At 51.8% G+C, this 14,730-nt stretch overlaps 1 protein-coding gene across 1 annotated transcript in view; it reads right to left on the reverse strand.

The window, feature by feature from the left end:
* The window catches only part of CDC42BPB (CDC42 binding protein kinase beta), a 99,212-nt gene that overhangs the window by 20,651 nt on the left and 63,831 nt on the right, over window positions 1–14,730 (reverse strand). The window contains exons 9-19 of the mRNA XM_061159482.1: window positions 14,386–14,465; window positions 12,292–12,458; window positions 12,088–12,207; window positions 11,201–11,334; window positions 10,596–10,838; window positions 8,433–8,543; window positions 7,232–7,476; window positions 6,942–7,047; window positions 6,440–6,564; window positions 5,955–6,060; window positions 623–771 (exon numbers count right to left, since the gene is read on the reverse strand). Coding sequence (XP_061015465.1) covers window positions 623–771; window positions 5,955–6,060; window positions 6,440–6,564; window positions 6,942–7,047; window positions 7,232–7,476; window positions 8,433–8,543; window positions 10,596–10,838; window positions 11,201–11,334; window positions 12,088–12,207; window positions 12,292–12,458; window positions 14,386–14,465 — 1,586 coding nt within the window. The remainder of the gene's footprint in view (window positions 1–622; window positions 772–5,954; window positions 6,061–6,439; window positions 6,565–6,941; window positions 7,048–7,231; window positions 7,477–8,432; window positions 8,544–10,595; window positions 10,839–11,200; window positions 11,335–12,087; window positions 12,208–12,291; window positions 12,459–14,385; window positions 14,466–14,730) is intronic.

The following is a 14,730-nucleotide window of genomic DNA, read 5'->3' on the forward strand; positions in this document are numbered from 1 at the left end:
CAGTGTGTTAAATAGCAGCTGTTACCATGATCAGTTTTTCAGCCCCTGACTGACTGTTAGTGTCACTGTCCTGTTAGTGACACCAGCACTTCCAGGTCTCCCCCCGCCCCCTCCCCATGAAGACATGTCAGAGCTTAGCCACCCACGTGGACAGGTCCACCACAGGCAGGGTGGCCTGGCTTTCCTAAGGCTGCAGCTCATTACAGATCCTGAGGGAACAAAAGAGAACCCGCAGATGGTGGGCTCTCATCAAACATTTGCTGAATTCACTGCCTTGTCAGTGTTTTCTATGACTGCTTGAAGGTGGGGAAAAAATTCTGAATATTTTAGTGTGCTGATTTTAGCTTTTAAAGAAAAAAGCTAAGCTGAAGAAGTGGACGGGCCTGAGGTGGACAGGAAGGCCAGAGAGGTGTCCACAGACATGTGGGTCCTGTCACCCAGCTCAGGGCAGCAAGCACCCCATTCACACTCAGAAAGAGACACAGACGCTTCAAAATTGCAGACTCACACACGCCCATTCTGTCCTGAACACCCTGCACGCGCATATCCGTGCCCCAGGCCTGAGCACCGAGCGTCAAAAACAGCGCTCTGCTCGTCCCAACAGCCCCGGGTTGGCAGGCACCTTTCAAAGGAGAGGTTCACGTCCTTGACCTTCCTCAGCTCCTCCTGGACGAGCTGCTTGGCCCGGATCTCTGCCTCCAGGGCCGACTGCAGTTCCAGCCGTGCAGACATGTCCAGCTTCTGACTGCGGCGAACTTTCCAGAGAGGGTCCTGCAGAGGTGGTTTCAGATGTTAAAACACATTCTGAACCAACTCACTCCTTGAACAACATTAACGCTAATAGGTAATTTATCTTCACTGAATCTTAAGACTTTATTATGTTTAAATATTAACTCTTGGATGTTGTCCATGGGACCCAATTTTAGTTTTGGTATTTTGTGACTTCTTTCTTAGAGGTCTTCTAAAGAATAAAATTTACTTTCTTAAAAATTAAACTGACCTGACAGGGAAATTTCTCTACATGGCTCCACTACACTCTTTTACCAAGTTAAGCTATATTCTAGGGTCCCACTTACTCATATTTTCGTACATCTTCAAACATCGTGCCATGTTATCATCTTAGTAATTACATCATTAAAAGACTAAAATAATAAGAGAAAGGAAGAGTGATGGGATGAACTGAAGGATGAAGCTACAGTGAAATAAACTAGCTGAGGACAGCATTCTTTCTTATTGAGATGCCGGATGTATTTCACTGACTTTCAAGAGTATAACAGAAATCTGGAGAGACTGTCTTGGTAGATTTTTATTTAAGTTTTCATTGAAAACAGTTAAGAATTTTTCATTTTTCCTATGTAGGAGGAAAGAGGAGAAAGCTGAGTGAGGGAGACAGCCAGGAGACGGCGGGAGTAGGGGGCAGGGTGAGGAGGAGCAGAGCGGGGTGCCACCAAGTGGTTACAGAGGGACCAGCCACGAGGAGGCTCAAGTGACCAGACCCGTGAGAAAGTAGGTAACACACTTCTAAGGATGGAGCGGCGAGCGACCAAGAGGAGATACCCCACATCCAAGGTCAGAGAAACCCCAGTAAGATGGTAGGGCGCTGAGAGAGGGCATGAGAGGGCAGACAGACATAAACCACAATCAAAGAAAACTAACCAATCTGATCACATGGACCACAGCCTCGTCTAACTCAATGAAACTATGAGCCATGCCATGCAGGGCCACCCAAGAGGATTCTGACAAAATGTGGTCCACTGGGGAAGGGAATGGCAAACCACTTCAGTATTCTTGCCTTGAGAACCCCATGAACAGTATGAAAAGGCAGAAAGATAGGACACTGGAAGATGAACTCCCCAGGTCAGTAGGTGCCCAATATGCTACTGGAGAAGAGTGGAGAAATAATTCTAGAGAGAATGAAGAGACAGAGCCAAAGCAAAAACAACAACCAGTTGTGGATATGACTGGTGATGGAAGTAAAGTCTGATGCTATAAAGAGCAATATTGCATAGGAACCTGGAATGTTAGGTCCATGAATGAAGGTAAATCAGAAGTGGTCAAACAGGAGATGGCAAGAGTGAACGTCGACATTTTAGGAATCAGCGAACTAAAATGGACTGGAATGGGTGAATTTAATTCAGATGACCATGGTGTCTACTACTGCAAGAATCCCTTAGAAGAAACGGAGTAACCATCATAGTCAACAAAAGACTCCAAAATGCAGTACTTGGATGCAATCTCAAAACAACAGAATGATCTCTGTTCGTTTCCAAGGCAAACCACTCAATATCACAGTAATTCAAGTCTATGCCCCGACCAGTAATGCTAAACAAGCTGAAGTTGAATGGCTCTATGAAGACCTACAAGACCTTTTAGAACTAACACCCAAAAAAGATATCCTTTTCATTATAGGGGACTGGAATGCAAAAGTAGGAAGTCAAGAAATACCTGGAGTAACAGGCAATTTGGCCTTGGAGTACAGAATGAAGCAGGGCAAAGGCTCATAGTCTTGCCAAGAGAACACACTGGTCATAGCAAACACCCTCTTCCAACAACACAAGAGAAGACTTTGCACATGGACATCACCAGATGGTCAACACCAAAATCAGATTGATAATATTCTTTGCAGCCAAAGATGGAGAAGCTTTATACAGTCAGCAAAAACAAGACCAGGAGCTGACTGTGGCTCAGATCATGAACTCCTTACTGCCAAATTCAGACTTAAAATTGAAAAAAATAGGCAAAACCACTAGATTATTCAGGTAATACCTAAATCAAACCCCTTATGATTATACAGTGGAAGTGGGAAATAGATTTAAGGAACTAGATCTGATAAGAGTGCCTGATGAACTATGGATGAAGGTTCATGACACTGTACAGGAGACAGGGATCAAGACCACCCCCAAGAAAAAGAAATGCAAAAAAGCGAAATGACTGTCTGAGGAGGCCTTACAAATAGCCGTGAAAAGAAGAGAAGTGAAAAACAAAGGAGAAAAAGAAAGATGTACCCATCTGAATGCAGAGTTCCAAAGAATAGCAAGGAGAGATAAGAAAGCCTTCCTCAATGATCAGTGCAAAGAAATAGAGGAAAACAATAGAATAGGAAAGATTAGAGATCTCAAGAAAATCAGAGAGAGCAAGGGAACATTTCATGCAAAGATGGGCTCAATAAAGGACAGAAATGGTATGGACCTAAGAGAAGCAGAAGACATTAAGAAGAGGTGGCAAGAATACACAGAAGAACTGTACAAAAAAAGATCTTCACGACCCAGATAATCACGATGGTGTGATCACTCACCTAGAGCCAGACATCCTGGAATGTGAAGTCAAGTGGGCCTTAGGAAGCATCACTACGAACAAAGCTAGTGGACATGATCGAATTCCAGTTGAGCTATTTCAAATCCTAAAAGATGATGCTGTGAAAGTGCTGCACTCAATATGCCAGCAAATTTGGAAAACTCAGCAGTGGCTGCAGGACTGGAAAAGGTCAGTTTTTATTCCAATCCCAAAGAAAATCAATGCCAAAGAATGTTCAAACCACTGCACAACTGCACTCATCTCATATGCTAGTAAAGTAATGCTCAAAATTCTCCAAGCCAGGCTTCAACAATATGTGAACTGTGAACTTCCAGATGTTCAAGCTGGTTTTAGAAAAGGCAAAGGAACCAGAGACCAAATTGCCAACATCTGCTTAATCACCGAAAAAGGAAGAGAATTCCAGAAAAAAACATCTATTTCTGCTTTATTGACTATGCCAAAGCCTTTGACTGTGTGGATCACAATAAACTGTGAGAAATTCTTCAAGAGATGGGAGTACCAGACCACCTGACCTGCCTCTTGAGAAACCTGTATGCAGGTCAGGAAGCAACAGTTAGAACTGGTCATAGAACAACAGACTGGTTTCAAATAGCAAAAGGAGTATGTCAAGGCCGTATATTGTCACCCTGCTTATTTAACTTCTATGCAGAGTACATCATGAGAAATGCTGGGCTGGATGAAGCACAAGTTGGAATCAAGATTGCCAAGAGAAATATCAATAACCTCAGATATGCAGATGACACCACCCTTATGGCAGAAAGCAAAGAAGAACTAAAGAGCCTCTTGATGAAAGTGAAAGAGGAGAGTGAAAAAGGTGGCTTAAAGCTCAACATTCAGAAAACTAAGATCATGGCATCCGGTCCCATCACTTCATGACAAATAGATGGGGAAACAGTGGCACACTTTACTTTTTTGGGCTCCAAAATCACTGTAGATGGTGACTGTAGCCATGAAATTAAAAGATGCTGACTCCTCTGAAGGAAAGTTATGACCAACCTAGACAGCATATTAAAAAGCAGGGAATTACTTAGCCAACAAAGGTCCATCTAGTCAAGGCTATGGTTTTTCCAGTGGTCATGTATGGATGTAAGACTTGGACTATAAAGAAAGCTGAGCACTGAAGAATTGATGCTTTTGAACTGTGGTGTTGGAGAAGACTCTTGAGAGTCCCTTGGACTGCAAGGAGATCCAACCAGTCCATCCTAAAGGAGATCAGTCCTGGGTGTTCATTGGAAGGACTGATGCTGAAGCTGAAACTCCAACACTTTGGCCACCTGATGGGAAGAACTGACTCCTTGGAAAAGACCCTGATGCTGGGAAAGATCGAAGGCAGGAGGAGAAGGGGACAAGAGAGGATGAGATGGTTGGATGGTATCACCGACTCAATGGACATGAATCTGGGTAAACTCCAGGAGTTGGTGATGGACAGGGAGGCCTGGCGTGCTGCAGTCCATGGGGTTGCAGAGTTGACACAACTGAGCGACTGAAATGAACTGAAGAATGAAAGGAAATATTTTCTCATCAAGTTAGTCCTTAGACTCAAAGAACTGTCCATACAATATTTTGCAGTAAGAATCTCAACAATTCCATTTTGCTATAAGCTATGATAATATTCTTTTATCTTTTATGAAGTTTGTGCACAAAATGTATATAAATGAAGTTTTCTAAGTACCAGTGAATTTGCAAACACAATGGGAAGAAAAAAGTAGAAATGAAAAACATAAATTGCTTACTCTAATAAACAAATATATTTTCCAATCACAAAGAACACAGTTGTTTTTTTTCCTTCAATAAGATGATGAACCATCAATGTTTTCCAAAGTATTGTGTTTTAATGATGGAAGCGTGAGAAGAGCGAGAGGTGAGGATGTGCTGGAACCCGTCCGGGATGGACTCCCGAGGTTCCGCGTCTACGGGCCGGGTGTGCTGCGGGCTCTGTGTGCTGGGACAGGCAGCTCAGTCTCCCCGGCCCCTGCCTCAAACCAGGAGAACACGGAATGAAACCGTGGGCCCACGAGGTTTAACTCTAGCTGGGATTCTAACGAAGCTTCCCTGCACTCGCACCCTGCGATTCTCACAAGGTAAGCCACACGTGCATGTTTAACCAGGGGGACTGAGGAGGAGAGAGGGACCAGCACCACCAGCCTGGCGCTGGCCGCACTCCGGGCTCGCAGAGTCACACAGGCCACCGGACAACGGATCATCACACTAACCAAGCGCCCTCTCCAAGGGCGGAGTCCCGTCCTAACTTAAGCCTGCTAACAGGGATTTGCTGAACAAGTGTGTGGTGGCGAAGCAACCTGTGATCCCTGACAACTGTCAAGGTGCTGGCTGCGGGTGGTGAAGAATCCACCTGCCAATGCAGGGGACGTGGCTTTGACCCCTGGTCTGGGAAGACCCCATCTGCCGCAGAGCGGCTAGGCCCGGGCCCCACAGGAGACCCACCACAACGAGAAGCCACGCACCACAACGAGACAGCAGCCTGCACCGCGACAAAGACCCCACACAACCATAAATTATTAAATAAAAAACAAAGACGTAGGCCTCACAGGAGCCTCTCGCATCACTGAACTCACATCAAGGTGGAGCCACTGACAGCCACACAGCAACACAAATGCGGCTTCCAGACCCAGACCTACCAGTGTTCTTGACCCCAGGCTGGAGCTCCGCAGCGTCTCGAGCTCTTCGGTCATCTTAGAGGCCAGGGCCTGCAGGTAGCCCCGGGCGTCCTTCTCATCGCTGACCCTAGAGGGAAAAGGGCCGTCCTGTGAGCGAGCACTGCCTGCTGTCCCTCCTCAAGACACGGAGGCTCAGCACCATGCCACCCCAGGCACTGTGACCACCGACTCCTGGTCAGGACAGTCCTAGCTCACTCTCCGGGCTCCAGGCTTCCAGAAGCTCTGCTCCGGCTCCGCACGCAGGGGCCAGCCCAACCCACACCACGTGGGCGTGCTGCCTCCCACCTGCAGTCCCATCTCACGATCACTGGACCGAACTGCAGCCCCCAGACATTACCGATTTGGGGGAGACGGAGGCGAGCTGGGTACAGAGCCGCAGAGGAGCAGTGTGAGGTGTGGAGGCGGGGGCAGCGGCTGGGGAACCGTGACCGGGCGTGGGCACGTACCACTGGATGATTTCCGCGATCTGCGCCTCCCAGTGGGCGACCGACTCCTTCTTGGCTGCCAGATCCTGCAGCTCGTCCTCCAGCTGCCTATTCTGAGCCGTGAGCTTATCCACAAAGGAACACAGCTGGAGGGAAACAGTCGGGACACACGACTCGTTACTCGTTTACACGTGATGTCAGCACCGCAAACTGCAGGCTCTTTCGAACGGTCTTCACATTTTCTTTCCCCATCATGAGGGTTTGCCAACCTAACTTCCAATGTGGGGTTCCTGGCCATAGATAACTTAAGCCGCGTTTCAATACAAATGTGAGTGTCAAAGTGATCAGAGCTAGTGGTTTCAGGTAATCAGCAGCTTGTAACTAGATGAACATATCCCCCTTTAAAGAGCAAACACATTCCATCATTTAGAAATTAAGTTACTTAAAACACCCAACTTCTAAGACTCAAGAGTGAAAAGAATGACAGCTTCCAGAGAGCGACAGCTCAGATCCCTTCAAGCACCTTCTCGTTCTCGGCAGTTAACTTCTTGTTCTCCTCGAACAGCATCGCCCTCTCCCGCTCATACTTGTCCCTGACGGTGCCCACCGCCTCCTCCATCTCGCTGTGCCTGAGGACGCAGACAGGCGTCAGGGGCCCCCCGCGGGCGAGCGCTCCCGCCTCCCCCAGCCCGCCCCCGGACCGCCCCGCCCTGCCCCGGCCCCGCCCCCGTGCCGCCCCGCCCAGGCCCGCTCCGGCCCCGCCCCCGCCCCCGGCCCCCGGCCCCCGCCCCCGGCCCCACGCGGCGCACTCACCGCTCTCGCCTGGACTTCTCCAGCTTGTCCTTCAGCACCATCACCTCCTTCTGCAGGGCCAGCTGCTGGCTCTCGGAGTCGTGCACCTCCTTCTTCACGTTCTTCACCTCCAGCACGTGGGAGGCCTCGCGTCTCACCAGCTCCTCTTCATAAAACAGGACCTTCTTCTCCAGCTCGGATTTTATCTTGGAAATCTCCTGCTGATGCTCTAGGGCGGCACCTGGCCCGCGGCCCCCCTGCTTCATCTGAGAACAAAGGGTGGGACAGATCACACTCCTCTCACCTGGCCCTCAGCAGACACAGTAAGCGCTCCCCACAGTGGGCACTGATCCTTCCCACGGCTGCAGGCCAGGCTTTGCGGGGGGTGGGGGGGTTCTGCCCTGGAAAGGGTGAGTCCAGATTTGCCTGGGACGCTGAGGCCCTGCCTCACACTCTGCCGTGAATGGCCCTCAAGGTCTCCTTGTGCGGTCTGGAGGGCTGTGTGTCAGGTACATCCTGCTAACAGGGTCACACGGCCTCTGCTGTCATGGGCGGTGACGTGGGCAGTGAGTTGTCAAGCTAGGAAGGTCTTGAGCGTGGGGGTGACGGGGTGAGGAGAGCAGGGTGGGGGGTCAGCTGCAAGAGGCTGGAGAACAGGAGGGCGTTGGGGAGGCTGGAGGGAGGGGTTGGGATTATTCGAGAGCCATGGGAAGCCATCAGCAGCCAGCAGAGACCTGACGGGCTCCGACTCTGGAGTAACAAGCTGCCTGGAGAGGGCAGACTACAGAGGCGAAGAGAGGGACAAGGAGACGCGGTCACGGCGCCAAGTCCAGGCGAAGGGCCAGCTGTGAGGGAGAGGAGACCGCTGTCTCCACTTCACAGATGAGGAGACAGGCTCAGGAAGTGGAGGCCCGTCCCTGAGGTCTCCCAGCTAACAAGGAGCACCTACAGCCCTCCCCATCCCTCTGCGGACGACCAGCAGGACCTGGGCTGTGAGGAGCCCTTCCAGAATGACCTGCACTGAATTCACAGACCAAGACACAGAGAAAGCAAGAGGGGTTGGTGTACGAGGGCTGGCTCTAGGAGGTCAAGTGAAGGATCTGGTTCTGAAAAGGGAAAACTCCCACGACCTTCCAGGCCGGGTTCCCGGGACTCCCACCCAGCGGCCGCCAAGGACCCCGGCCTGGCCCCGCTCCCTCGGCGAGGAGACGCGCGGCACTACCTTGAGGGCCTCGAGCTCGCTCTCCACTTGCTTGGAGAAGTTCTCGCTGTGCTCCCGAAGCTTGCGCTCCTTGGAGGCCTCGGCCACCGCATCCTCCAGCTGTGCCTCCAGCTGAGGAGGGAGAAGAGTGCTGCTTACTGCCACCCGCTGGGCCCGCTGCGGCTGGAGCCCTCTCAGGCGGGCAAGTTCCAGGGAACCAAGCCTCCAGAAAGCTTCCTGATTCTTCACGCTCCCTCAGATTCCATCACAAGTTAACGGCTGAGAAATACACTTCGGGACTTAACTGGAATGGCTGGTTAGCTTAAATTCTAATTTAAACTGATACACTGAAACTAAATTTCAAGAAAAGATACAAGTTCCTGAAAACAGGGACTTCTGATGCCTGCAGAACACAGCTTCATTGTCCAAATGGGAGATTCCAAACACACACAAGTGTGGAGGGTAATGAGGTCTGTGCACCATGATCCCGCCTCAAGCTGAGCGCCCCGGGCCCAGCTGCTTCGGCTGCAGGGCTACCCCCAGAACCGAAGGGCTGTGCCCAACCAGGAGTTCAGTGAAGAGAGCTGCAGTTGGCTGTGATTATTAACACAAATGTCCTGGGGTTGCAGAACCAACTGTCTAAGAAGAAAACACAGGCATCTTGAGGCCAAAGGACTAAGAGCCCTCAACATGCATGGAACAGAGCAGGTACTTCCAGGTCCTCCTGGCAGCTTACTGAGGGAACCCCAACAGAAATTTACAGGAAGCCTTGCAGGAAATATGCTGCCTGTTAAGAGCAGAACATATGGAACCATCTAGGACAGCAGCTCTCAAAGTGGGGTCCTGAGGCCCTTGAAGGCCTGCAACGCCTTCCTCCTCTAATTCCCTATCTTAGAAATTGGGTTTTCTTCATGTAAATTATACAGAAAAGGTTATCACTACAGACAACGAGAACACATATGAGAACCTGGGTGCTTTTTACTAAATCAGACATTAAAGAAATGCACAAAAATGATCATGGCATCCAGTCCCATCACTTCATAGCAAATAGATGGGGAAACAATGGAAACAGTGACAGACTTTTATTTTCTTGGGCTCTAAAATCACTGCAGATGGTGACTGCAGCCATGAAATTAAAGGATGCTTGTTCCCTGGAAAAAAAGCTATGACGAACCTAGACAGCATATTAAAAAGCAAGAGACATTCTTTTACTGACAAAGGTCTATCTAGTCAAAGCTATGGTTTTTCCAGTAGTCGTGTATGGATGTGAGTTGGATCATAAAGAAGGCTGAGCACTAAAGAATGGATGCTTTTGAACTGTGGTGTTGGAGAAAACTATTGAGTCCCATGGACTGCAAGGAGATCCAACCAGTCAGTCCTAAAGGAGATCAGTCCTGAACATTCATTGGAAGGACTGATGCTGAAGCTGAAAGTCCAATACTTTGGCCAGCCTGATGGGAAGTACTGACTCCTTGGAAAAGACCCTGATGCTGGGAAACAGTGAAGGCGAGAGAAGGGGATGACAGAGGATGAGATGGCTGGATGGTATCACCAACTCGATGGAATGAGTTTGAGCAAGTTCTTGGAGTTGGTGATGGACAGAGAAGCCTGGCGTGCTGCAGTCCATGGGGTCGCAGAGAGAGTCAGGTACGATTGAGCGACTGAAATGAACCAAACTGAATCAGTCTGTGATTATGTTGAACATTTTTCAGTTTTAACTCCTAAGTTGTTAAACATTAAGGCCCATAACCACATACACAAAAGCTCTCTAGGGCCTTGGTGACCTTCTGCGTGTCAAGGGTCCTAGAGTCAGTCTCAGGACACTGCCCTGAGGTGAGCTGGGCTGAGACTGGCCCTCCACCCGCTTCTAGCCTTCAGTTCTCGGAAGCCAGGCCACGTGACATCATGGTGTGTTTCTATGGTACTTCTCGTGCACAAAGCCCTCTACCTTACTTTAAAATTTTACTACTACAGGGACCTGTTTTAATAATTTCACAAATATGTATGAAGGGCTGAGAACCACAAGAGAAACACTTGGCAGAGCAACTTACTTGGCTTCACATGAAATTTAAGATCCATTTAACTTCCCGGTGATTTACGGGATGCAACCTGAGCTCTCAAAGCCACCTTATGGGGACCCTCCAGGTGCCCCATCAACACAGCCCCGACACCCCGAGACGCTACCTCCTTCCGGCCCTTGTCGGCCCTGCGGACGTCCTGCCGCAGCGCGTCGATCTTCTGCATGGCCGCCTCCACCTCCTCCTCCCGGTCCCGCAGCTGCCGCGACACCTTCTGCTTCTGGGAGCGCAGCTCGGCCATGCGCTCGTTGAGCTCTGAGAACTCCTGCAGGGCCAGCTTCCGCTGCTGGTGGGCGTCTTTCAGCTCCCGGGCCTGGGACTTCAACCGCTCGGAAGCCTCGATCAGTTGCTAAACACAGAGAGTTACAGGCTGTTACGTTTGCCTAACAAGGACCAAAGGTGAGGAGCGTCACCTGTTGCTGTAGCGAGGGGCTGAAGTGACAGCAAATGCTGGTGAAAGGCTGCAGCCTCGGCCCTGAAAACTGAGCTCCTGGGAAGGCCCTTGGCTGGCCCCAGCACAGCCTGAAGGCCACCTGGGCCCAGGGAGCCCCCGTGAGGCACCCAGGCTTGTCTGCCGCAGGAGTCCCGACCTCTCCCGTGTCATCACACGATCACAGAGGCAGATGAGGCTTGCAAGTCTCCGACACCCCCATGAACGTAACCGCACACTCTGCGAAACCACGCGCTTTCCCCACAGACGGGCCCGCCAACCTTGTGGAGGTCCTCCTTCTCCTGCCGCACCACGCGGTACTGCTTCTCCAGGCCCTTCAGCCGCTGCGCGGAGTCCTCGTGCTCTTGGCGGAGAGTCACTGTGTCCTCGAGCTGCCGCTCCAGCCTACTGGAATCTGAGCAAAACAGGAAACAAGTCAGGTTCCCCTGCACACGCACGGCCACCGGCACGCCTGACAGACCCAGCAGACTTGGCTCTGACGTGTGTCCACACGCTCTCCCTGGGGACGTGAGCCCCGTCCCGCCCTGGCTCCCGTGTAACGAGCACAGCTGGGTGGTGAGGAGGTCTCCGGTGAGTAATGCTCTCAATGGCAGCCTTTTCTCAGATCAGGGTGGTGGGTCCCAGAAGGAAGCAGAGAGACGGCCACTGACTCGGGTTTGATTTGAGATGAGTCAGGTATAGCACCGACCCACGTGTCAGGCTAAGGGCTGGGACTTATAGGTGCCTTGAGTCTTCTGGAAGTTTTGATAATTGGGAGCCACAGAACATGCACTCTGGTGACACCAGATTTAGCACTTTAACACTGAAGAGGAAACCCAGCCGTGGGTGAGAGCTCCAGAAAGAGAGGAGTTACGGCAGTTCTGTCGCAGAGTGACAAAGAGGAGAATTAACAGAGAAAAATGTAAGTACTCAGAGAGGCCATAGATAAAGCATTGATTCTATAGAGACAGCTCAAACCAGTTCCTACAGTGTTAAGCACATTAGAGAAATAATTTTAAATAAAGTGGCAAAACACCAGAACTCTTTGCTAAAGTTTAACTTTCCCCACCCCTGCTTTTCCATCCAATGGAAAGGACTCCGAGAATGTTCTTTGCAGAAAGGAAGATCTGAGAACAGAGACTAAGCAGGGTGACCTTAGAACACTCACCTGCTATCTTATTCTTCAAGCGTTCGATCTCTTCGTTCAGCCTTTTGATCTCTTTGTCCCGGGCTGCGCCGCCCAGGGCCCGGGCTGAGCCGTGGAGGGACTGGACGGTCTGCGTGGACTCTGGGGAGGAGACGTGTGTGAGCGCGGGCCGCCGCGGGGAGCGGGGAGGGGGGCGGTCCCCACGCAGAGGCCCCGCCCCCTCACCCTGCAGCTTCCGGCTCAGCTCCAGCCGCTCCTGCTCCAGCCTCCGGATGCGCCTCTCGTAAGCCTCCACCTGCAGGCTGGCCTCCAGATCACGCTGCACGCCCTCATCTCTTGTCAGTGTGCTGGACTGCAGGGTGCTCTTCAGAGAGCCCCGGTCAGAGAAGCAGCTGCAGATAAAGCAACAGCATGTTCTCACCCACCGAGACTTTACAGGGACTTCATCAGCGTTTAGAAACTTCCTAGGGTAAAAGATAAGCCTTTTCAAATTGGCAAACAAAATCAGCTGTGAAAAGACTTTATTGTTTATGGAGCCAAAATTAGACAAGAGCCTTCCTTACTGCAAACCACTGGGTGACAATGGGCAGTGGAGAGGACTGGTCAGATAAAGCACCTCTGGAGGGCTGGGAAGTATAATTCCCTTTCTTTTTTTTATTGAAGTACAGTTGATTCTGGAGAAGGAAATGGCAATCCACTCCAGTCTTCTTGCCTGGGAAATCCCATGGACAGAGGAGCCTGGTGGGCTACAGTCCGTGGGGTTGCAGGAGTTGGACGTGACTTACTGACTGAACAAACAACGTAGATTCACTTCGCTGTGATGGCGCAGTGTAATCTCTAAGTCACCCCTGAAGGAGAAGGCCTCCTGCACGAGGACCTGGGCTGGCGGGGCCGCGGGCAGGGGCGCCTCGAGGCTCACCCTGGGGTGAGGGCGTGCTGGCTCTGCCCTGGCTGTCCCCCGCAAACTGTCCACACCCAACATGGCTCCTTTAGGTCCAGCCCCTGGACCAGGGCCAAGGTCCTTACCAACCATCAGCAACTCACGACGCACCTGCGCGTGAGCGCACTCTGATGCACAGATTCGGGCCAAGGAAGGGTCTCTCCGTCAGAGCTGAACTTGGGGACAATCCACTTGGCTCCTCTTGCTTTTAACATGATGACAGGGTCAGGGGCGTTTCTGAGTTCCACACAGTGAGTGAGTGTGTGCACACGCATACACACACACAGAAGGGCAGTTGGGCGTTTTTGAGTTCTTCACAGGGAGTGCGTGTGCACACACGCACATGCACACACACACACACACACACACTCCCTCTCTCACAGAAGGGCCTGGCTGGTGTTTCTCAAAGGTGGCCCAAGGGTGCTGTGCCAGCCAGTACTGCTGGGGTCTGTTTTAGGAAGAGGTCCCTGGGTCAACCTGACAAACTTGGAGCCTCGCTGGGGGCCCAGGGCCCACAGGTGTGACAAGCACGCAGTGCGCTGAGTGTGGTGGAAAGGTCTAGAGCCTTGCAGAGGGGCTAGTAAGTCAACACGCCGAGCGCACCCAGAACGCCTCCTCTGGGCTGGACGGCATCCGCCACTGCTCTGGCCTAAGTGCTACTAACTCCGGCATCTCACACCTGTAGAGCACTTTCACGGGCTCGAGCAGAAGTAGGCCACTTCCGCAGAAACTTATACCAATTCACGCACCCGTGGCTGGAAGCAGCCAGGAATCAAGCTCAGTGACCTCGCTCCAGGCGCCGAGGCAGCCCCATTTGTCTTATTTTACCGCCTCTCTTCCTCAGCCCCCTCTTCTTGGCGCAGTGTCCTTTTAAAAATCGAGTTAAGAGCACCACGGGCACCATGACTCTGCCAGAGGCCCCCAGGAGACAGGCCACACACACGACCCCCAGCCGGGGCTCCCAGGGCTGTGCTCACAGGCAGGGCTCGGCTCTCATCTACAGCCCCTCCTCGTTCCCCTGGAAACCCTGGAGCTGCAGCGAAAATCCCCACAAAAGCCAGCAGAGCCAGATGAAGGGCACGCTCAGCTGGGTGTGACCAGACACCCCACCGCCAGCCACGGCCCCTGGTGTCCCACCCGCACAAACCCTGCCCAGCTGATGGCCTGCAGGGGCCGGGGGTCAGCAAACGAGGGCCTGCAGCCGAACCCCCTCAAGTCTGAGGTAAAAATGGTGTTTACATTTTTAACGGGTTGTTAGAGGAGAAGCTCCCTCAAGCACAGAACACGTCAGAGTCCCCGGCTCTGACGGGGCTCGGCCCCACACGGAAGCTCACCCACCCCAGGAGGACCCCCGCCTGCGGGGAAGGCAGGCGACGCACCTTTCCGTGGTGAACGTGAACCCGATGAACGGCAAGTGCAATCCAGAGAAGCCAGTGTGAGAACCTGGAGGTAACACTTCCTGCACGAGAACACACGACGCGAATGAAACCATGTTCAAACAAATGAGAACAGGAGGGGAGAGGGTCACGGGGAGTCAACGGCGCAGCGGGGAGCCCCATGGCGCCTCCCAGAACGCTGCCCGCGTGGGGCCGGGTGCTGGCTGGTTCCCTTCTCATTCCCAGCCTGACCAAAGCACGGGCCGTGAAGGGGACAAACACACTGCTTCTGAGACAGCGATGCACAGGCTGAACCGGGATCAGGTAACTGCGAACCTTCTAAAGCGG

The sequence above is a fragment of the Dama dama genome, chromosome 13 (genome assembly GCF_033118175.1).
Source record: "Dama dama isolate Ldn47 chromosome 13, ASM3311817v1, whole genome shotgun sequence".
Lineage (NCBI taxonomy): Eukaryota > Metazoa > Chordata > Mammalia > Artiodactyla > Cervidae > Dama > Dama dama.